Source organism: Chionomys nivalis, chromosome 14 (assembly GCF_950005125.1).
Source record: "Chionomys nivalis chromosome 14, mChiNiv1.1, whole genome shotgun sequence".
Classification (NCBI taxonomy): domain Eukaryota; kingdom Metazoa; phylum Chordata; class Mammalia; order Rodentia; family Cricetidae; genus Chionomys; species Chionomys nivalis.
Window position 1 is genome coordinate 58,434,261 of NC_080099.1, and position 24,983 is coordinate 58,459,243.

General features: G+C 38.7%; 1 protein-coding gene across 7 annotated transcripts in view; it reads left to right on the forward strand.

Moving 5' to 3' along the window:
- Nol4 (nucleolar protein 4) overlaps positions 1-24,983 on the forward strand; it is a 372,059-nt gene that overhangs the window by 96,713 nt on the left and 250,363 nt on the right. For 5 of the 7 annotated variants that reach the window (XM_057789161.1, XM_057789158.1, XM_057789157.1 and 2 more), the window contains exon 2: positions 8,106-8,255. In XM_057789161.1, coding sequence (XP_057645144.1) covers positions 8,106-8,255 — 150 coding nt within the window. Of the gene's footprint in view, positions 1-8,105; positions 8,256-9,144; positions 9,208-24,983 lie in introns of those variants that run through there. The other 2 variants (XM_057789164.1, XM_057789163.1) reach the window with 2 other exon arrangements.

A 24,983-nucleotide genomic window follows, 5' to 3' on the forward strand; every position in this document is an offset into this window, starting at 1 on the left:
GAAGTCAGTTTTGTTAGAAATTAGTATGGCCACACCTGCTTTTTTCTTAGGACCATTTGCTTGAAAAACCTTTTCCCAACCCTTTACTCTGAGTAGATGCCTGTCTTTGTGGTTGAGATGAGTTTCTTGCAAACAGCAGACTGTTGGATCCTGTTTTCGTATCCAATCTCTTAGCCTGTGCCTTTTTATTGGTGAATTGAGACCATTAATATTAAGTGATATTAATGACCAGTGGTTGTTAACTCCGGTTATTCTTACTGCTTTTGGTAGAAGAGTTTGTGTGTCTCCCTTCTTAGAGTTGTGCTGTTGAAGGGTCGCTAGATGCCTGGGTTATTGTAGGCAGTGTTGGCAATGTTGGATTCCTTGTGTTGTGATTTTCCTTCTATTACTTTCTGTAGGGCTGGATTTGTGGCAACGTATTGTTTAAATTTGTTCTTATCCTGGAATGTCTTGTTTTCTCCATTGATAGTGAACGATAGCTTGGCTGGGTATAGTAGTTTGGGTTTGCATCCATGGTCTCTTAGTTTCTGTAGTACCTCTATCCAGGGCCTTCTGGCTTTCATGGTTTCCATAGAGAAGTCAGGTGTAAGTCTGATCGGTTTACCTTTATAAGTTACTTGGCCTTTTTCCTTTGCAGCTCTTAATATTCTTTCTTTAATCTGTATATTTTGTGTTTTGATTATTATATGACGAGGGGACGTTTTTTTTTGATCCAGTCTGTTTGGTGTTCTGTATGCTTCTTGAATATTCAAAGGAATATCTTTCTTTATGTTGGGGAAGTTTTCTTCCATGATTTTGTTAAAAATGTTTTCTGGACCTTTGAGCTGTGCCTCTTCTCCTTCTTCTATCCCTATTATTCTTAGGTTTGGTCTTTTTATTGTGTCCCATATTTCCTGAATGTTTTGTGATGAGAATTTGTTGGTTTTGGTGTTTTCTTTGATCAGTCCATTTATTTTCTCTATGGTGTCTTCAGAATCTGAGATTCTTTCTTCTATCTCTTGTATTCTATTGATTATGCTTGTTTCTGTAGTCTCTGCTGGTTGACCTATATTTGCCATATCCAGTTGGTCCTCAGTTTGTGTTTTCTTCCTTGCTTCCATTTCAGTTTTCAATTCTTGGACTGTTTCCATTACCTGTTTGATCGTTTTTTTCTTGGCTTCCCAGGGTATCATTTACGTATTTACTCATTTCTTCAAACTTTTTGTTATACTTCTCATCCATTTCTATGAGGGCGTTTTTTACATGTTGTTTAAGGGACTCTATTGCTTTCAAAAAGTCAGTTTTTTCCTCTTCTCCTGTGTTAGGGTGTTCAAGTCCTTGTGTTGTAAGATCATTGGGTTCTGGTGTTTTCATGTTGTTTTTCAGATTGTTGGGTGAATTCTTGCCTTGGCATCTGCCCATCTCCTCTTACCGATGCTATCTATTGGGTTTGATTTAATTGTAGCGGGGCAATCTGCTCTCAGTGCGGGCTTCACTGTTTCTTGCCCGCACTATCCTGCATCCAGTGCTTCCGCCGCCTAGGCCTGCCTGCCTGTGCCTCCGCCACCTGGTCCTGCCTGCTGGTGCCTCCGCCACCCGGGCCTGCCTTCACGCCGGTTCCTCTGCCGCCCGGACTTGCCTGCGTGCCGGTGCCTCCGCCGCCCGGGTCTGCCTGCGCTCCCGTGCTTCCGCCCCCTAGGCCTGCCTGCCGGTGCCTCCACCACCCAGGCCTGCCTGCGCGCTGGTGCCTCTGCCGCCTGGACTTGCCTGCCTGCCGGTGCCTCCGCCTCCCGGGCCTGTCTGCACGCCGGTGCTTCTGCCGTCTAGGCCTGCCTGCCGATGCCTCTGCCGCCCGGGCCTGCCTGCGCGCGGTGCTTCCACTGCCTAGGCGTGCCTGCTGGTGCCTCCGCCACCAGGGCCTGCCTGCCGGTGCCTCCGCCGCCCGGAACTGTCTGTGCGCCGGTGCTTACGCTGCCTAGGCCTGCCTGCCGGTGCCTCCGCCACCAGGGCCTCTGTTTCCTGTGCTTTTACTTGGGCTCTTTTTCTTCTGGTTTTTGGTATTGCTGTTTGTCTATTTTTAAGTGCTTATTTTTGTGCTATCATTATATTATATTTTGTAGTACATTAATTCCTTAGAAACCTATTTTTCTAAAGAGAGATAAAAGGGGAATGGATGCAGACAGGAGTGGGTGGGGAGGATACTGTCATCCAGATATACCATAAAAAAAACTGCCATTAATAAAAGAAAAACAAAATAAAGGCTTCCTGATGACCAAATGTATATCATGAAGGTTCAGCCATGGGCTGTAGAGGAGAGTGAGACAAAGAGAAGAGATACACAGCCAAAGTGAGTAAGTATGGAAGAGATTTTTGTGTTAGAGAAAATTAACAAAGGAGAAGAAAGTGCACACAACTAAGCCGAGGAACGTGAGATTCAAAGATACAGTCTTGGATGATCTAGGGAGTGCAGCTGTTTATCAGTTGTTGACTGGCTATAACTATCTCTTCACAAAGAAAGTGTAAGTTATTAGTATTCTCTACAATATTTTTACTCAACATTTTTGCAATAAATTTATAATATACTAATTATTTTATGTTGCTATAATAAAATACCTCAGAAAAAGCAAATAAATGCTGTTATTGATATTTGTGCAAATATTGAATGGACTTGGTTTATCACTCCTCTTGAATATATAGTAATGGAAATCAGTTAGGTAATCTGGAAAATCTATCTTAATAAATGCTGAGTTACTGCTGAATTGTCTGTGGAGTCACTGTACAGTTTGGCGTTTTAGTCAGTTTGTATGAGGGTTCTAATGTCTCTAAATCCTCAACACATCTTTTCCTTTCGGGAAAGTCAGGGAATGTGAAGTGGTGTCTTAGTAATCTTCTGATTTACACTTCCCTCCATCTTTATGTTCATTTGCTCTTTGAGCAGCATCTTTAGAAAAATCATCACCATAGTCATTTCCAACTTTGATATTTGTATTAATTACCTGACAATTTCACATCATATATTTCAATCATACTTAGTCACCCACCCCTGGCTCCTCCCAAAACTATGCTCTCATTACTTCCCACACAGCTCTTTGTCCTATTTATTTCTTTGTAAAACCTATCTATTCCAACTTGTGCTGTCTACATGCTCCTGGGGTATAACCATTCACTATAATATCCTCAAGTTGTCTATGTGCTCCTGGGGTATAACCATCCACTGTAATGTGCTCAGGCTGTCTATGTGCTCCTGAGGTATAACCATCCTCTGTAATGTGCTCAAGCTGTCTATGTGCTCCTGGGGTATAACCATCCACTGTAATGTGCTCAAGCTGTCTATGTGCTCCTGGGGTATAACCATTCACTGTAATGTGCTCAAGCTGTCTATGTGCTCCTGGGGTATAACCATCCACTGTATCATGCTCATTACAGTGCTAGGAAAGTGCCCTCTTAAAGAAAGCTAACTCCCCTTCTCCCAACAGCCCTCAGTTACCAATAACTCCTTGGCTAGAGGTAAAATTTGATGGCAAACTCCTGTCTCCATGATGGGATTTGCCCTGTCTCTGTCTTTCATCTCACCAAAGGAATACTGAGATTAAAGGAGTGTACCACCCTGTCTGACTTCACATGGTTTTGTGTCCTCTCAAGCCATCTCCTCAGTTCCTACTTACTGGGTTTTAATGTTATCATAATCTCCCTATTAAGAAAGATAGGTATAAGAGAGGCATATGGAAGAGAAGGTGGTGTTTTGAATGCCCAACCACAGAAGGTTAGCCGCCAGAAACCCAGGAGCAGTGATTTGTTTTCCTCTGGGGATTCCCGATGGAATGAAACTTGATTGGCACTTGACTTTGGACTTCTGACTTCTTGTACTATGAAAAAAATCAATTTCTGTTTTGTTAAGCATACTGTTATGTAGAGTAACAAAAAATTGTCACCCAGAAATTATTTCTTTAATTTCCCTTTCCTATACTAGACAGTGGCTATCATCAAGTCTTCAATTATATATTATATGTTATATTATATATATATAATACAAAGTTATATATTATATCAAGGTATATACATGTATATATGCACATATATGTGTATGTGTATGCATATCTTGATAATTCTAGTAACTAACACAGGCTTGCCAATATTTAGTATCTTCAGATACTTGATAAAATGGATAAATAGGTTATGATTTTAGATTTAAGAAGGTAAATGGGTAAGTTTCAAATGAATCTCTGAAAAAAATATATTACCTCCATTCATAAGATTTTACAAATTGTGCATTTGATTTTTCAGCAAATAAACAGGAGTAGATACTGTACAAATGTTATAATGTGGAGAAAAGCAGATAAAGCTTCATGGATGGCTTTACTGGTGGACAGAGTCAGAATTTAGATTTACACTTAGGAGGATGGATGTTGTCTGAAGACGGGGGATGCAGGCTAGTGTGGTACCTCTGGGACCAGTTGTGCTTTCTTGCACACTGCCCTTTAAGCTGAGTCTTTCCAGGAAGTTCACTGTTGAGTTCTGTGTAGTCCTTGCTAAGTACTGATCTTGTGTCACAAGGCATAGTGGTGCTATTCTGAGGATCCCCATATAGAAGGGGTGCCCCTAGACTTTAAAAAACAGAGATGAGAAAGATCTGAAGCCAAACTAGAAAATGTCAGCATCACACGTGATGTGTGAGGGAACAAACACTTCAAACTGAGTGGTGGTAAAAGACCTGATAGTTGAACCAACTATGCAATCTCATATATGACATTATATGAGCATGCTGCTCCAGGCTCTCCTACATACAAAGCCTACTGCAAATTGAAAATGCACAAGTAAAAGTTAGGTGTAAGAAAAATAGATGTTGACTTGATTTTTGTTTCACAGTAGCTCAGCCTATTAGTGTTGCTATTGGAAGAAATCTTGCTTTTCAGTCGTTGACTGCTTAAAACTTACTTTAAGTAATTCCCCTTTCATAGCATTATTATTAACTAAAAAGTTGATGAAGATGGATTTTTCTTCAGGCCACCAGCTCGAAAAAAAATGACACAAAGACTTATTATTAACTATAAAAGTTCAGCCTATAGCTTAGGCTTGTTCCACTACCTCTTACAACTTACATTAACCCATTTCTCTTCATCTGTAGGTTGCCACATGACTTGTGGCTTTTACCTCTCCTCCTGCATGCTTGCTCCCTGTATGTCTAGCTGGCGACTCTATCTCTCTTCTTCCCAGACTTCTGTCCAGAAGAACATGCTATACCTCCTGCCAAGCTATTGATTGTTTAGCTTTTAGCTTTTTATTAAACTGATCATAGTGGTATATTTTTACATGATGTTATCAAATATCTAAGACAAATTGATATTAAATTACATCATTTCCCCCTTTTTTCTCCTTCTCCCAAATTCTCCATTGTACCCACCCTTATTTTCTTTGAAATTCATGACATTTTTTTAAAACAATTACTAACTGTATGTATGTGTACACTCTGTATTATGTTACTTATTGATTATATATATTATCAGAGCTGATCATTGACTATTGGATAATCATCTGATGTGCTTTTCCCTGGGAAAGACTATTCACAGTGTTTTCAAGCAACAATGGCAAGATCATTACACCAGGTTATTTTTCAGGAACACTATGTGCATGTGTTTATATACATATATGTATGTGTGTGAGCGTGTGTATGCATGTGAATGTAGGTGTAGATCAGTTTTGCAAATAGAAATTGATTTTATGCTGCAGTCACATAGATCAACTTTTTCATGGAATATTAATCTTTTATAATGTCTCAAACCTCCCATTGAATATGATTTAGTATCCATTTCAACTCTTTATTTTTGGTTGGACTTTGCTCTGCTGAAACATAAAAACCTCCCTATATGTCAAGTTATATTTCCTCTAAGGAGTTTCATGAACAGGAAATAACATGGTAATCCTTGGCACCCCTACAGGACCTTAATTATATTGTAATATGATTATTAAAATGGCAGGTGCTGCCAACATTAGTTGAAGGTTTATAGCTTAACAGATTGGGTCACATGCTTTACATACCTGATTTCTTTTAGTGCTCACAATGCTCCTGTGAAACGGCTTCTATTGTCCCCGTTTTACAGCTGTGAAAACTTGAATTCAGACACGCATAAGCAGTTTGCTCAATATGTAGTTTTATTTGGGAGATCCATTTTTCACATACTAGGTATTCCTTAAAGCTGTAATTCTCAACCTCCCTATTGTTGTGACCCTTTAATACAGATCCTTATATTGTGCTGACCCCAACCATAAAATTATTTTTATTTTCTTGCTCTCCCTTTCTGTCCTTTCCCAACTCAACCTTCCAAACTCCTCATGTTCTTCTTCCCCCTCCCCTTGTCTCCTTTCCACTCCCTTACACCCTCCCAATCTCTCCCAATTTACTCAGGAAATTGTGTCTATTTCCCCCTCCTAAGGGGATCCATGTATGTCTCCTGGCTTCTCTGAGGTTGTGGACTGTAGGCTGGCTATCCTTTGCTTTATGTCTAATATCCACTAATGAGTGAGTACATACTGTGTTTGTGTTTCTGGGTCCGGGTTACCTCACTTAAGATTTTCTTTTCTTTTTCTTTTTTTTTTATTTCCCAGCTCCATCCATTTGCCTGCAAATTTCAAGATGTTATTATTTTTTTAGTGCTGAGTAGAGATATCTTGATAGAGGGAGCCATTATGGGGTTAGCAAGGAACCAGGCACTAGGGAAATCCCAGGAAATAACAAGGATGACCCTAGTTAAGAATCTAAATAATACTGAAAGAGGGTACCTAAACTGCTCTTCCCCTGTAATCAGAATGATTACTACCTTAATTGTCATCATACAACCTTCATCCAGTAACTGATGAAAGCAGATGCAGAGATTCACAGCTAAGCACAGGGTTGCACTCCAGGAGTCCAGTTGTAGAGAGGGAGGAGTGATAATATAAGCAAAGGGGTCAAACCAAGATGGAAAAACCCACAGAAATAGCGTACTCTGAACTCACTGCTGGGAAACCTGCATAGGACTGAACTAGATTCTCTGAATGAATGTGGGTGGCAGTTGTGTGGCTTGGGCAGTTTCTGGAGCTACTGGCAATGGAAGCAGTATTTATCCCTATTGCATGAACTGACTTTTTGAAGCCCATTCCCTATGGAGGGATACCTAAATACAGGCCTTGGTCCTTCCTCAAGTGATGTGAAGACAGACTTTGTTGACTCCCCATGGGAGGTCTCACCCTCTCTGAGGAGTGAATAAGGGTGGATGGGAGGAAAGTTGGGGTAGCAGAAGGAAGGGAGGGGAGCTGGTATTGATATGTAAAATAAAAAAGGTTGTTTTAAAAGAATAAAATAAAAAACTATTTTTGTTGTTACTTTATTACTGTAATTTTGATACTGTCATGAATTGTAAATTACATGTAATGTAAAAAGCTGATATGCAAGTTATCTGATACACAATCTCTATGAAAGGGTCATTTGATCCCCAAAGGGCTCCTGATCCACTGGTTGAGAACCACTGCCTTAGAGAGTGGCGTTCTAACTCTTACTGCATCTTCCACTCTGTCTCCAGTTGGAGAGAGATGCCTGTTGTTATCTTAAGTTATGATGTTTTGAGGTAGCGGGTCTACATTTGATCCTTGTCTCTTATTGTCTAAATACAACAGTCATGACCCAACAACTCAAATATAGTTTGCATGGATTGAGCAGACACTGGAGTGGTATTAGTACAGTAATAATTACCAGGTCCTAAAATATAATTTATAATTTAAAAAATTATGCTGATGGCTAGGAATCAGTATAAGAACTCAAATGATGGAAGAGATGGGTAAATATGATTTACTTCATATTAACCATGGTTTTATGAACATTTTATAATTTAGTATGGGTAGTACACAGATCTGTGGGATTGTTGTGTATAGTGGTGTCTGTGTGAGGCAGCAGGACTGGGAGATTGAGGCCAGCCTGGACTACATAGAAAATCTTGTTTTGAAAGAAGAAAAATGGCAAAAGTTTTCTAGGATATGATTTGGCTAATTTTATCAAAATATGTTGGTTTAATCAACTTCATTGAATAAATGCAACTAATTTCATCAATCTAATGTGCTTTTTTGTTGTTCTTCTTTTCTTGTTTCATTTCCAGGATGGCGTTGGAGTGGATGAGAAGCTATCCTTAAGGCGAGTGGCTGTGGTTGAAGATTTCTTTGACATCATCTATTCCATGCATGTGGAAACAGGTCCGAATGGAGAACAAATTCGGAAACATGCTGGGCAGAAGAGAACTTACAAAGCAGTAAGTGGAAGAGAAGAGAGAGAAAGCATGTATTCTGAGTTCTGTTGCTATGTTTGATGTTCACGCAAGTGTAATAGTACTGTCTGGTATTGAACACAGATTAGATAACGTCTCAGTACTTAAGCCATAATTTACTCTTTTCTGTTTTAGTCATAGGCTCGCAAGTCTACTGCATAAGTTTAAACCTGTTTCTGTAATTCTTTTATTATTTTCTTTAAATATATATAAAGTATAATATTCCCAAACACCTATAAACAGGAAGACACATTTGAAATGTATATTCAGTGTGTCATGATATTTGAATTATGTACTGTGAGATTATAACATCTTTATGATCATTCAAATTTCTTCCATCTTAAGTCATATGAATGTATTTACATATTTCCTATTCCATCTTATAACAACATAGATAAGAAAATTATGCATTATTTTTATGTTATTTTGTATGTTCTAATTTTCCTGAACAAAATATTAAAGTATATTATTTTCATAATACCAAATTTTTTGAGCAATTAAAAATTGAAATATACTATTTTATTGTAAATTATTTGAAAAGCAAATTTAATTAACTCTTTTATTGTGGAATATACATTTTCAAAATGGAGTTATATTTCAGTTTTGAAGTTTACTAATTATACCTAAGCCTGATATACACATTTTAATCTACATTGTATTTAATTAAAATTTTATAAAACCATATTACTATAGATATTTTACCCTTCCTAGCACAATTGAAGGGTAAATTACTTTTTTGCCAATATGAGCAAAGTGTACGTTATAAGAGCTTTCTCAGCAGTGGGGATAATGTTCTTTTTATGAATTCTTACTGAACTTCGCTTTTGGCTACCTTGATATGAACTGTTTTCAGCTACTTGATACACAATATCAGTCTGGATCCATTTTTTTTTCAGATACAGAAAAATGTGTGAAATGCTCAAAGTTTCAAATACAGGTACATACGTTTGAAAATTAGCTCTGAGCATAAGAAATAGCTTCTTTTCATAACTATTTTTTGCTATATCGCCAGGATCATACTGAATCCTCATAGCTGCATAATAACCCTTAATACAATGTTGTTATTTATCCCCCCTTCTATGCGGTTTTGTTTCTTGGCTGTTCCTAAATTGCATGGTTTGTGGGCAGGTAGTAGTGTAAGTTTCCTTACGTAATTCTGCCACATAAACTTCCTTTTGATTTATGCACCCAAAGAGGCTTTCTTATCATGACTAACGAAAGTGACCTAGCATCTTGGGATGTTTGTATGTAGACTAATCTCACTGAACATACTCATTCCTCCTGTCTCGTAAACCAGCGTTATTCCTCTGGATAGTACTAGAAAAATTATATATTGATCTACTAATATCACTAACTGTGGACTCTTAGGGGGATGCATTCTCATGAACTAGCTATGTGCACTTGACAGGACTGTGTGTGACAGGAATACATAATTCTATCATATTAAATGAAAATCAAAGACAAAGTAAAATGAAAATATGAGGACTGGCCTTTAATGTTGGGGGTGTGGTACCAAAAGAAACTTGATATTATTTAACCTTTAAAATGAATTAATCAAATATTGTAAATTTAAGCAGAAGCATGAGCCAACAACACCAGATCCAAACTGTCACCTCATGTTTCCTTAGGTGACTGTGGATAATCTACTTTACAGTCATTACTCACTGCTAAGCATTTGCAGTGAATTTGTGACTATGTTTCCAACACATGAAATTTTATTATCCACATTTCTTGAAACTCCTTTCTGCATTTTGAGGTTGGGGAAACAGTCTCAAAAGCTTAAGCAGCACCTGAAACTCATAATTCCTCCTGGGAATGTCTTATTAGAAGATGTACTCCTCCCTCAAGTTAATTCTTATTTCCACGTTAAAGCTTTTCTCCTTGTCCTAATATCAGGAAAGTTCCTTGTAACTTAAGCTCTTCCTACGTCTATTTCTCAAATGAATTTTAATTAGGAAACATTCCCATTTTATACAGCTGTAACTCAATATGGGGAAAACTCTGCAGTATCAGTGAAACTGTGCACATGACTATATGATGAGTGGGGTGTAATGCTAAACGTTAATGCAAATGTGCAATTAATGGAGCCTGATACTAAAGCGCAGCTAAAATGGAATGGCGGAGTCAAAGACTGTGGGGCCAGAACTTAGTTCTCAATGGTACCAATCGGCTTCATTAGCTAGGATCCTTTTGCAGTGATAACAGTTCCGATTAGACTTCAGCTTTTCTCGTACTCCTAACAAATAGAGCATGCCTGGTTTTGTTTATTACCTTTCTCTCCCCTTTCTACATGGCCAAGAAACTATACTTCTACAACTAATCATAAAAGCATACCATGTCTTAACAGTATTAGCAATAGATTTAGTGTTCATTTTATTTACTTTGCCTTTTTGCAAATATTCTGCTTCCACTCTGCAGGAAATGGTGGTCTTTTAATATCAAATTAACTATTGAATGCTATTTGGTTTTCTATCTGCAGTATATCATTCCTTGAAATATCTAGGCATTATACCAATTAAAGTTTATTTTGATCTAATTTGGCCACAGAAAACTTTGTAAGGTATATAGTATAACTCATGAACTTTGAAAATCCACAAAAAATGACACATTTTTGGAATATATAAAGACGTTCCTAATTATTTAGGAGTTATTCATTATTTTATAGGTTGTTCTTATATTCAAATCAATTTATTATTAACAGTTACTATAGCATTGGCTGTGTTTCCTGTAATGTATTTGGCTATATTTAACTTATAAATGATCTATTTTAACATAATAGACCTTTTAATTAGCACTGTGCTTGAGGTTGAAATATATCTTTGTATGAAAACTTGAATGTCGAAATACATTTTAGTGATATGTACTGTCTCTTCAGAATTAATGATACAATAATAGTTTACATTTATTATTTAGAATATTGTCCTGTGCTTCAGTCCTTAACAATAATTAGCTTTGGCCTAAATGATTCCTTAGTGAGCACACTGCTGTTCTCTAGGTGCCTCTTGTCAATCCTCCCCCTTCATCACAGGCTGTCTTTTCAGAAACAGGTTTTAATTTAGGGACTACTAGAAAGACAATGTCATCAGTGTGAGAAATTCTCCGTGTGTATGTGTTCACATACATACATAAATTGTAGTATGAAATAATTAATGTACAACCACTACTCCCCCCCCCTCTCTCTCTATATATATATATATGTATATGTATGCCCATAATGACATTTATTTAATTAATGTTAGAGAGCATATTGTTAGAGCAGAAAAGAAAAAGAAATTTTGGGAGCCAGACAGCTATAGTTCTAATTTTCAGAGTTAGCATTTCTTTGCTATCTGCAGTGTGGTAGGCAATTAATTTCATTTTTTTCTGCCTTTACGAAGAGGTACTGATCTGCATGGTGGGGCAAATGGCTTTATATATCTATATAAATGGCTTGACACATACTGGTTTTGGGATGAATGCTATGCTTTTCTCTACCCAATTAAACCCTGGGATCCTAGTTGAAGAGTGTGCAGGACAGGGGGCTAACTTAGCTCTCCAGACAGAGGATTATCCTTTAATTTGCTGGTTCTAAAGTTTAGGTCTCAAGATAGCAAATTTTCATATTTCAAAGATTAATTTTTGCTTATTAATTTTTCCTGGGAACTTATCATCTTAATCTTCTGAAAAATATTAAAACTGACTTTTTAATATTTTAGAATATAATTTTTAATAAAATATTGAACTTAATAAAATATAAAAATTTAATATATTAGCATATATTAGTGACGGCTAACAATGGGGTTCATTATAACATTTTTATGCATTTGCATAATGTATTTCAATCATGTTTTCTCACCCATCATTCTCTCTTGTTCCCTTCCTCTTTCCCGTGAGTACCACATCTACTTTAGTATTCTTTTTTTCTGATGATCTGATGAGTTTCATCTGTGTTGCTCACAAGAGCTTGTGAGGGAGTTTGCTCACGGGACCACATGCACTTCATCATTAGCTACACTGCCAGTCTCTCCCTTCCTCATCAATCATAAAGCCTACTCTTTAAAGCCTTGCTTTCAATAGGCATGGAAGGTTTTGTTTTAGAGAAACAGTCTAGAAATAGCTAGCAGGTTTATGCAGGGCGTCATCCTTCTATGGCATTTTCAGGGAAAACAATGCTGTGTATTTCAAGAACACACGACTTTCAAGCTTTTGTTCGCATCAGTTTTGCCCTGTGCTTTGGATAAATATCTACTGTTCCCATAAATCTAGCTTTAAAATGGATATTTTTAACCTACATTTAATTCTACTAGTTTGTTATTAAAAACTCTCAGAGTTTTTGTGAACTCATGATGAATGACATACCTTTTGGTGTGGAGAAACTAAACTAAGCTAAAACATAATAAATCCTAACAATTTATTCAAAATCTTTTTAACTCAAGAAGTTGCAGACTCATGTCTATAAACATGGCAGGACTTACTCTACTTATCTTTCAAATGATTTACAATGTAATGGTAATATGTGAGGCCACTGTTACCCTTGGAACAAAAAATGGAAATATTCAACACAGTGAGCAAACGGGTGTACATAAGTCAGGACAGAATACATGGGATGATCTCAGCTTTCATAAAAGCAGATTGGTTGACAAGCAGCATTCAGAGGTAGAAAAGTTTTGCTGTGTTGTTCTACAGGGATGGTGATGGTGATGACGATGACAACAGTGATGATAAAATGGGCGTGTAATGTGCTTTTCACAGTTGTATGATTTTAAAATAGCAATCAAAGAAGAAAGACCTAAAATACCTATGTCCACAGATTGTCCATTTTTTTCTCCACTTTTTCAAACAAGCTTTCAGGGTTATACTGCCATTACATGTATGCAGCTCCCTAAGTAGGTTTAAATTCCAGAGCAACAGACATCAGGGCACTTTTGTGGCCCCTTTTTTCTGTCCTGAAAATGATGACCATCCTGTAGATTGCACTTCTTAGTCATCTGTTTTCTTTTGCATCTTTGCTCTAAACATATCGGAGATTGTGTATTTCTGTGTTGGCAATTTAGTGCAACCACTCAGTGAAGCAGGACTATTTGAATATTTTACTGATCAAATAAGACATGATCTATATACTTCTGGGATATTAGTGCCAGGAAAACTTTGGTCTTGTCTCAGTTTCTTTGCTTTGATAAAATTACACAAACAAAACAAAAACATTTCAAAGGAGGAAGCTTTTACTTCAGCTTACAGTTCAAGGATACAGTCCATCATAGCATGGGAGTTAAGGTATCAGCATCTTGAAGGAACTGCTCACATCCCATGGGCAGCCTAGACACAGATATCTATGGATGCTGCTGTGTTTAGCTCACTTCCTCTTTTTTATACAGTCCGGGATCCCAGCCTAGGGAATTGTGCCACCCAGAGTAGGCAAATCTTCTCACTTCACCTTAACCTATACAAGATAATCTCCGACAGGTGTTCATGCCCATAGTCCCATCTCCCAGTTGTTTCTAATTCTCACCAAGTTGTCAACTAAGATCTATGATTACATGTTCCATACATATTTTCTTTTTTATCGCAGTACCCCAAATTTAGTATTTAGAACTTAGTGCATTTGAGTTGAACCGTTGACCCCCACTGTTTATATGAGAGTTCTGTGTTCTCAGGCAAATGGAGGCTGAGAAGAAGTTAGGCTGCTCGAAGTGCTTGAGTTAAGCACAGGTCCAGCAAGGGAGTCCAAGGCAAAGCATGGCTGAAGCTGCTGTCCTCACCATGGGTGCATGCCCTCTCTGGATGCTGTGAGGAAACACTGGTCTCTGACTCAAGTGGAGAACTTGGTCTCCTATACAATGTTAGAAAGCCTTGACATTAGCGTTCAAACATTTGAGAAACCCATCCCTTGAGGAAACATTTTTAAGGGATTGAGTATCTCAAAATAATTTGAGATGAAAGCATCAGATTAGAAATCAGGAAAATTAAATACATTCCTCAGAAACGGTTCTTTGTAGGTATGACACACTAATATAAGCATGTTGTGTGTGTGAGAGAGTGTGTATGTGTGAGTGTGTATGAGTGAGTGTGTCTCTGTGTGAGAAAGATATTTCTCACCTTTCTTGCTATTTCTTCACCTTTTGCTATAGATACAATATAATAATAGTTTTCTGCTGATTACAAAAAGGACACAGGAGATATTCTGTAAGTCTCAGCCAAGCTCTTATCTGTAAACCATGTTCTTTGACTTGTGAAAAGAAAATCAGCGGCCGGGCGGTGGTGGCGCACGCCTTTAATCCCAGCACTCGGGAGGCAGAGGCAGGCGGATCTCTGTGAGTTCGAGACCAGCCTGGTGTACAGAGCTAGTTCCAGGACAGGCTCCAAAACCACAGAGAAACCCTGTCTCGAAAAAACCAAAAAAAAAAAAAAAAAGAAAATCAGCATTCAATGACAAACAAATAAACATTCTGCCTCCTTTATACAGAATGCATTATTTATTTCACTTAATATTAGAGATTCTACTGCCTTAAAAAACAATTCTGTATATCTGAGATAGGCAGGAAGTGTACTATTCTAATTAATCAGTACCATTACATATAGTAAATGAATATCTGAAGAATATTTTCATAGTTTCTTGAAGAGTTTAATGGTAAATATTGTTCCATTATAAATAGCTTACAAAAATTATGTGAGGTTATTTTCTTAATTTTTGTAAATGGCTAAGTTGGAAAACCCATATTTCTCTGATACTGCTATACAATACTAGGCTCACATTGCATGCTTAATAAATGCAGAAAGGAGAAGCTATAATCTATGAAGATTTTGCCTAGTTGGCCAAATAGCATGAATAGTTCGGATAAAACAGTAACCATGGAGTAATTTTCTGCCTACAACCAACTGCTGTGAACATAGATGTGGGATAATTGACGGCTTGAGTGAACAGTGCCCCTCCCCTCACACAATTTTGGAGCACCATATAAGCAAAAAAAAATTTAATATAGGGTGGGTTTTTCTTTGTGTGACTCTGGGGAAGCTTTGATTGTCCACTTAATACTGGAGGTGCTGTGACCATCCCTTGCACTGACTGGCTCATTCCAGCGGTGCACATTATATAATGCCGCCACTTCTGAGGTGAGTCCAGTCAGTTGTGACTTTCAATGCATCCACATATGTATTTTAGCTACCTGCATGCACACAGACACACACGCACACACACATACACACACACACATCACACGCCAGTATACACCCACGCACACACTGACATGTTACCCATTTTATTCTGCATATTGGAAAAAGCTTAAATTTAAAAGTCACACACATAATGTTGCATTCATTTTTTTATGTTAGGGACAGCTACAACCTATTATTTATTCAACCTAATAAAACATATGTGGACAAACATGGAGGGGAAACAACTAAAAAAGAATCAATGACTTGGCCATTTAACTCATCTAGGAACCTAAGTCAGAAGGTCAGTATGCTCCCCTTATCAAAGCTGACGTAGTGTTATCTATGATAGTGGCAGAGATGTCACACAGATCTTTGAAACACTGGAGTCATTTTTGTTGGCAGTGGAGACAGTCAAAAGATGTGAGAACTTACAGAAAAAAAATTGTCATTGACTAACATCAAATTAGATGTCCTAAATGAATTTCTTATTAAACAATCATGTCCAAATCAGCTTTTCTGGAAGGAAATCAACCTGTGTGAGCATTTCCATTAGGCTGCATCTACCTAGTAAATTGCAACGTCAGTGCACCCTAGTGGTGAAAGTGAGATACTACAGCTTTGTAAAGTACCAGGAGCAGTTAATACTGGATAGGATAGGATTCCCATTCACTTCAGAGGATTTTGCTTTCCTGGGTACCATCGTGTTGCAGTGAATAAAACTCTGAATTTATCAAGAAAACATGTGCATATGCCTAAACGGTTATCTAGGTATCAAATTGGTATAGGGTACCATTGCAGAAACGAGCACGATATAGAGGGTTTGAGTGAGTTATTAGAAAGAGAACGTACCCGTTGTGATGCCATGAGTCTGCATCCTGAGAGTGGAAATTCTGTGCTGTTATCTTGGCATTGTTATTACTTTGAAGCTGCTGTTTAGATGACCATAAATCATATATGTAAAGGTTTTAACACAGTGCTTGCTTCAAATACTGTCATAATTATTAAAATGAAACGGATATTTTTGTTTTAAAAAATGAAGAATTGTTTATGTGGGAAGAAGTGAGAGAAATAGATGTTTTCTATTTAAGTATGTGACAAAAAGTCTATTTTGTTTTGGGTCAACTGTGCCTCACAGTGACCTACACACATCACCCTCCCCCCCCCCCAGGCATTTAGGCATGCATCTCACTGAACTGAGAATGGCTTTCACCAGAATTAGAAAATCAGTTATTTTCATTTCATAAAAATAAGTAAGTTTTTAATCCTATTTTTTCTGTGCTGTTCCTCACACAGCTCTCTCTCCTCAGGGCATTGTTCCCATGGTCAGCAGGCACCATAGTGGACCTGAGCATCACTCAGACACTGTTCCCATGGTCAGCAGGCACCATAGTGGACCTGCACATCACTCAGACACTGTCCCCATGGTCAGCGGGTACCCAGTGGACCTGAGCATCACTCAGACACTGTCCCCATGGTCAGCGGGCACCACAGTGGACCTGAGCATCACTCAGACACTGTCCCCATGGTCAGCGGGCACCACGGTGTACCTGAGCATCACTCAGACACTGTCCCCATGGTCAGCGGGCACCACGGTGTACCTGAGCATCACTCAGACACTGTCCCCATGGTCAGCGGGCACCCAGTGGACCTGAGCATCACTCAAACACTGTCCCCATGGTCAACGGGCAACCAGTGTACCTGAGCATCACTCAGACACTGTCCCCATGGTCAGTGGGTACCACGGTGTACCCGAGCATCACTCAGACACTGCCATGATTAATAAGACTGTCTGTAAAGAAGCTAAGATGGTGATTTAGATGCTTCTGAGAATTTGAAATTTATACCTAGTATTTCCTTTTTTTTCCATATTGGTATAGAACATGTAAACAACATAGCTATTGCCAGAAAAATCCAGTAGGTGTGTAAATATTAAAAGTTTTATATTATGAATTATAAAACATATCTTCCAAGAAGAGGTGAGAGAGGTTGGGATAGACAGGAGGCATTTCTGTAAGTACTTCACGCCCTTAAAAGATTCTTCCTTAAGATTGTGCTTTCAGCGGCATAGCTCCTAGTCATGACGGAAATCAAAACTGTCCGTTCATTGCTTGGAAAATTCACCCACGATCATAGTGAGTATCCCAGATGTGACATTTTTAAAAGGGAACCGTGTGATAAGTTCTTTATGTAGTGCCTTTAAAAACTAATTTCCCAGATGTTGAGCAATTTTAAAATTGAGATAACTGATTTTTCCTCCTTGTTACATTATCTTACTGTCACTCCCATCACCCCCTGAACCTCACCTGTCTAAGAAAACAAGGATGGCAACAAAGGAACAAATTCATTAGCAGAGTCTCAAAGCCAAACGTTTATTTGTTCATATCTAATGTTTATGAGTGGTTTACCTGCATGTATGTATGCAGCACGTGTATCTGGGGGCCACAGAGGTCAGAAGAGGGCATCAAATCTCATGGAGCTAGAGTTACAGATGAGAGAGGGTGAGCTGTCATTTGGGTACTGGGAATCAAACCCAGGATCTCTGCAAGAACAGTAAATGCACCTAATTGTGGAACCCTATCTCTACCTCCTAGAGTCTGAAATCTAAACTTCATCTTTTTAAAAAACTTAATTCTTAGTTTTCATTATGCATGTGTCTGTGTGTCTGTGTGTAGGTGTGTGCATATTAGCACAGGTGCTTATGCATACCAGAGGCATTGGATGCCCCTGGAAATCAACTTACAAGTAACTGTTAGCCAACTTTTGAGGGTACTGGGACCTGAATTGTCCTATGCCAGTGTTCTGAGCACTCTTAACTGATGTGGGAGTCCCCTCTGTGTGCTGTGATTACCATTAATGAATAAAGAAACTGCTTGGGACCTATAGCAGGACAGAAAGAGCTAGGTGGGGAAAACTAAAGTGAATGCCTGGAGAAGGAAGGGTGGAGTCAGAGCAAAGCCATGTAGACACCGCCAGAGTCAGACATGCTGAAACTTTGCTGGTAAGCCACTGTCATGTGGCAATACAGATTGATGGAGATGGGTTAAATTAAGATGTAAGAGTTAGCCAATAAGAAGCTAGAGTTAATGGACCAAGCAGTGATTTAAATAATACAGTTTTGTGTGATTATTTCAAGGCTAAGCATCCAGGAACCAACAAGCAGCCTGCTGCTACACTTGACTACTGGACAATATCTCCAACCCTAAACTTCTTCTATTTCCATTACCATAAGAAGGCTATTTGCCCATGCTAGGTGTCTGCAACAACTGTATACTTGGCATGCATGTACCCAGGAAACTGCTGATGCTCCTGGATTAGCAGCACACAGGAGGGGCAAGGTGTAGAGGGGAGCAAAGGCAGGAGATCAGGACTGTGACACAGAACAATAGACCAGGAAGAGTTTGTCATTGTCCCCAGCCCCAGCAGATGCACGACCACACCATGTTCTACTCGCTCCTAAGGGGAAGTAGAGGTATGTTTTCTACTCTTATGTACACAATCTTGTGTTTCAATGCAGTTCTCCAGGCTGCTGGGAATTCTATAAACACTGGCTTTGCTGAGTCCTATTTTCACTCAATATTTAGGGATTCTTTCTTCTTACTATTAGGAAACATGTGTGAGCAAAACCTTTTCCAGGGCCCATCTGTTCATATTTTATTCATCTAGTGTCAGAATTCTCTTTTCCAACAATCTGTTCCTAGAAGCCCATTAGTCCTCAATAAGAACTGACACAAAAATGGGACTGTTAACCTTTGTTTTATCTTAATTATGATATGTTACACTTAATTAATTATTTTAATTAATGTAAAATAAAGCCCATTATTATGAGAAAGGAAAAGGAAAAGAAAGCTCTTGGGTCAGTAAGGTAGAATGTCTGCCAAGTATGATGACCTGAATTTGATCTCCAGAACCCTTATTATTATTTTTTTTTAAAGATTGGGCAGTGGTGGTGCATACCTTTAATCCATGCCTGTACTCAGAGACAGAAGTAGGCTGATCTCTGTGAGTTTGAGGTCAGCCTGATTTACAGAGTGAGTTCCAAAATAGTCAGGGCTGTTACATAGAGGAACCCTGTCTTGAGAAACCAAAAAACCAGAACAGTAGCCCAGGCTTGAACTCCCAGACTTGGGGTGCAAACACAGATGGGCTTGTGTAATGGATCACGTTTTTACACTCGGACTTGGGGTGCAGACACAGATGACTTGTGCACTGGCTCAGGTTTGCACACTCGGACTTGGAGTGCAAACACAGATGGGCTTGTGCACTGGCTCAGGTTTGCACACTCGGACTTGGAGTGCAAACACAGATGGGCTTGTGCACTGACTCAGGTTTGCACACTCAGATTTGGGGTGCAGACACAGATGGACATGTGAACTGGCTCAGATTTGTTGTCTGCGACTTGGGGTGCAAACACAGATGGACTTGTGCACTGGCTCAGGTTTGAACACTTGGACTTGGGGTGCAGGCACAGATGAGTTTGTGCAGTGGCTCAGGTTTGCACACTCAGATTTGGGGTGCAGACACAGATGGACATGTGAACTGGCTCAGGTTTGCACACTCGGACTTGGGGTGCAGGCACAGATAGGTTTGTGCAGTGGCTCAGGTTTGCATACTCAGACTTGGGGTGCAAACACAGATGGACTTGTGCATTGGCTCAGGTTTGCACACTGGGACTTGGGGTGCAGGCACAGATGAGTTTGTGCAGTGGCTCAGGTTTGCACACTCAGACTTGGGGTGCAGACACAGATGGATTCCCAGGCCTTCTGCCAGCAATCCTAAACTACTAGGTGAATTCCAGGCTAATGAAGAATTATGTCTCTGAAAGAGTTGAATGTTGTCCTCTGGCCTCCGTATATTTGCATGTAAATCTGCACACATGCACCTGCACATACAAATAGAGGAGATATTTTCCTTATAATACAATGTATCTAGATTAGAATATAGTTACTAAAGTGAAGTTATTTCCAATAAAAGTTCTCTCATTTAACTTGAACCACATTTTACTTCCTTGTCCTTGCTCTTCTGGGGAGGATGATATAGTCTGAGATTCCTCTGCCTTGGCTGTGGGCCATTTCCTCTGTGTGTTTTCCTCTGGTAGGCTCTTGTGGACCTGCAGTGACTTTATATGGCTTCCTGTCTCTGTGGAAAGTGGACATTTTTGCCCCTGTACCACATTCCATTATGTCTTGCATTCCACACCACATTTGAAGCATTTGCCTCAATTCTTCAAATTGCTTTTAGCTGTCTGAAAAAAATGACCTGAATTGTCTAAAAATATTCCCACTCACTTTAGTCCTCTGTTGGCTTTGCCAGCTTTCATTATAAATGTGGCCACTTACTACCACCTTCTCAGTGCCACACAGAATCTTGTGGCTAGACAGACGCATGTCTGTGTTTTTTCACCGGTGCTTCTTCCCTGCCTGGTGCATCCCCCTGGGAGTTATCCAGACCGTGTAGTGGGTTGCAATATAAAAAACATCACAAGGAGTAGAAACCATCAATCAATCAGCATCATGAATGTGTGGATAGGACGGTTGATATTGTGAAGTATATGATTTAAAGTTGGAAAACATTGTTTCAGACCAATGTGGTAACAAGATTGCCTACAGACCATTTCCCTATTCCTTCTGCACACCCGGACTTGCGTTTTCATTCTCATTCTCAGATGTTCCTGACCAAATATTTTGTTTTAAATTTGGAACAACAATAACCTTCATATGCAAACCCATATTCTCACATATCAAATGACATTGGATTACTTATGTTTTGTCTAGCAATCTTAGTTTTGTTTAACATCCCGAGTCTAAAGAGATTGCTCTTCTTCCATGTGACCTGATTTTGGCCCCAGAACCCACATCAACTGGCTCACAACAAGTTGTAACTACAGCTCTAGGAGATCTAATGAGTTTACCTGTCTTTTGTGGGCACCCATCCACACATGACATAGACACACAAAAGACACATATGCACATAAATAAAAAATAAAAATTAACCCTACATATCTCTGGTTGGAATAAGTCATCTTTCCCTGCCTCAGCTGAGTACAAAACAGCCTTCAGAACTAGTGAAAACATGACAAGATTAAATGTAGAAAGTGATTAAAGAAAGAAAAATAAAACAGGCTGAAAATGACAAACTGGAGAAATAATAGTGTCAAGCTAGGAGAAGCAAAGCCAGTAGTACTATAGGACTGAGAGGAACCCAACCAAGTGTGAGAGCACTCCACAGGTTAGCAGCAGTGGGCTTGGCTGATAGGCAGGTCTACCTGGTTTCAACATTGTAAATATCATGAAGAGACAGAAATTCTGTTGGTCATTAGCACAGATTTATAGAACATATAGATACAACATAGTACAGCCATTTCAAAAGTGTTGAAGCTAAGTTCAAGGTCTCCAGTGAACACATTTTGATTGGCAGGTTGGCATGCCTGACTGCTGGCCTAATTGACATGACTGTGGCTATTTCTATACTTCTCACTTAGCAAACATTACATGTTGAATACTCATCAAAGCAGCTTTCAAAAATCACTGCAAAATTAATCAAGTAATTACCAATAGGTGATTCAAATAATTTGGCCTGTTTGACCATGTTAGTTCCTAGAATTTTATCTAGCAACATTAGCTAATAATTACAGTGATTACCCATTCAGTAAGATGCAGAGCAACAAGATGTGTCTTAGCTGAGAAATCTCTTAATTATTATGTGTATTCCTTACAAGCCTTGCAAATGATTTCTTCTGTAGTAGCATAATTGTGTGCACAGCTCTTCTTTCCTTTGTGTCCTTGTTTTGTAACATCTTATCTGCAGTACATTAGGTATGTGGATGTATGTCAGGCAACACAGAAAATTTCACTCTTTGCCAAATGTGAGAGTTCTGTAGGCACTTTTAGTCTTAAGTCTTTTCTATGTAATTCACAAGATACATAAAGGTTGAGAGGCTTATTCAATCGGCTGTGCCGTCCAGAGCTTAGGTCTCTCTTTAGACAGAACTCTTTCTGTATACCACTGTATGTGACTTTACAGCTTTGAATAAGATTTGTATTTAGATTTTTGAAATTCTTTTCAATTCTATTTAATTTAATTAATTTAAAAATATTTTTACCAGCTGCATATCATGTTATATGTGTTGCAGATAGTTTATTTTAAATGTTTTCCCAAAGGCAGAGAAAAGAAATTTCACTAGAAGATGATTATGTAATTTATTCTTCACCTATTATGAATAAGGTTTCATAAAAATAATTACAGTGGTTTGACCTTTAAGGGGCAAAGTTTCACAAGAACATGCTGTGCAATATTGGGGAAAAGTTGTGATTTTCATATGTGTTAATTCTTACCATGTAAATTAATATAGAGAGTTTTTTTTATAAACTATGGTGACAGTATGAACTTTTCCTTGCTCTCTAGCTCAGAATATGAAAAGAGTCACATTCTAAACACAAATCATACCACTTCCTTGTCATTGATGTAGCTCAGCAACAGAGAGCCTGCCTACCACGCCTGAAGCCCTTGGTTTGGCCATTAGTATTGCAGACAAGCAAAGCCATCTTCCTGCATGAGTGACTCTAAGTTTGCTCTTTTATAAGTGTACAAAATAGTGGGTTTCTGTATGAGAGTTTCATATATATTTGCACACACACACACACACACACACACACCTTATTCACCTCCCCATCTCTTACTGGCCTCTCCTCCCTCCTGCTGTTCCCTTTCTGCCCCCAAATACTCTTATTTTCTGCATTGAGGTCATATAAAATGACATGAGAGTTTATTTAAAATTATATAAAAATATATACAACTATAGAAAAAACATATATGGGTTCTATTTTTCAACACATTGGCTCTCCCTTCTTCTCACCTCTTTTCTCCCTTAATACATTCCTTTCTCAAATAGTTCCCCTTCTGTTTACATGCCATGTATTTGCACATGTACATATGAACATATATTTAGTTTGTACGTATAAAAAGACACACATATTTGTCTGAGTCTATTTTGCTTACTATTTTCCTGCAAAAGACATAATTTTATTCTTCTCTGTGACTGATGGAAGAGGGTCATATGTCTATTGGTTAATAAAGAAACTGCCTTGGCCCTTTTGATAGGACAGCAGCTTAGATAGGCGGAGTAAACAGAACAGAATGCTGGGAGAAAGAAGCCGAGTCAGTCAGTCGCCATGATTCTCCCATTCCAGACAGACACAGGTTAAGATCTTTCCTGGTAAACCACCTTGTGGTGTTACACAGATTATTAAAAATGGGTTAATCAAGATGTGAGAATTAGCCAATAAGAGGCTGGAACTAATGGGACAGACAGTGTTTAAAAGAATAAAGTTTCTGTGTAATTATTTTGGGGCATAAGCTAGCCATGCGGGACGCAGCCCGCCGCTCCTCACTACATGTGACTATATATATACACATTACATATTTCCTTATCCATTCATCTGTTACTAGGCCTCAGCTTGGTTTCCTATTTTGGCTGTTTTTAATAATGTTACAGTAAACAGTGCAAGCATGTCCATGCTATGATGAGTTTGATTCCTTCAGATAAATAGTCAGTAGTGGTGTAGCTGGATCATATGGTGATTCTAATTCTACTTCATTCATGAACTTTTATACTGATAGCCTTGATGATGCTAACAGCTGCATTCTGACCAGCTATGAACCTAGGTTCATTTTGCCCTTCATCTTAACGGTATTTCCTGTCATTTTTGTTCCTTTTCCCTTTTCTTTCCCACCCTTTTCCCTCTCGTTTGTCCCTCCCTCCCTCCCTCCCTCCCTCCCTCCCTCCCTCCCTCCCTCCCTCCCTCCCTCCCTCCCTCCCTCCCTTCCTTCCTTCCTTCCTTCCTTCCTTCCTTTTTTCCTTCCTGTTTTGTGATGAGGTTTTCCCTTAGAGCCAGGTTTATTTGCAATTCTCTATTTTTTGCATGCTGGCTTCACAGAAATTCTCTTGCCTCAGTCTCCCGAGTGTTGGGATTACAGGCATAGACTTCCATCTTGAATGGCAGCCAATCTGACTGGATGAAATAGTATTTCAATGTAGTTTTATTATGTCTGTCCCTGGTTTATTAAATAAACCAGGTGGAAAGAAGAAATGTAAATGCCCAATGTAGAGATGAAATCTTATTCCTTTAGATAAGAAAATGACTTCATTCCTCTACTTCATTGCATTAATATCAGAAGTCCTCACTCTTCAAATAATATGGCATTGCTGATAAGCCACACTTTTAGCTGCCAGTTCTCCTGGAATATGTTAAATAGTCAATTACTTTCTTTCAAGTAGAATTATGCATTTTTACTGTGTATTCGGATATCTTTCTCATGAAATTTTGTAAACTGAGACCAGGTTAGTTGTTGTACCCTCTGTTCAGAATACTGAGCCCAAACAAGTTAGAACACTTTATATGAATACAGAACCTCATGTCAGCAGACAATGTAAATGTATTAGAATACTTACCCTACACTGTAAGATTACTCTTCTAACACTGTGTTTTCTGTTTCATTCAAGTGACCGTAGCCAGAGGTGCATATAATTTAGAAATTTAGAGTGACCCAAGAGACAGACCCAAAACCACATTGTCAAATTTTGCC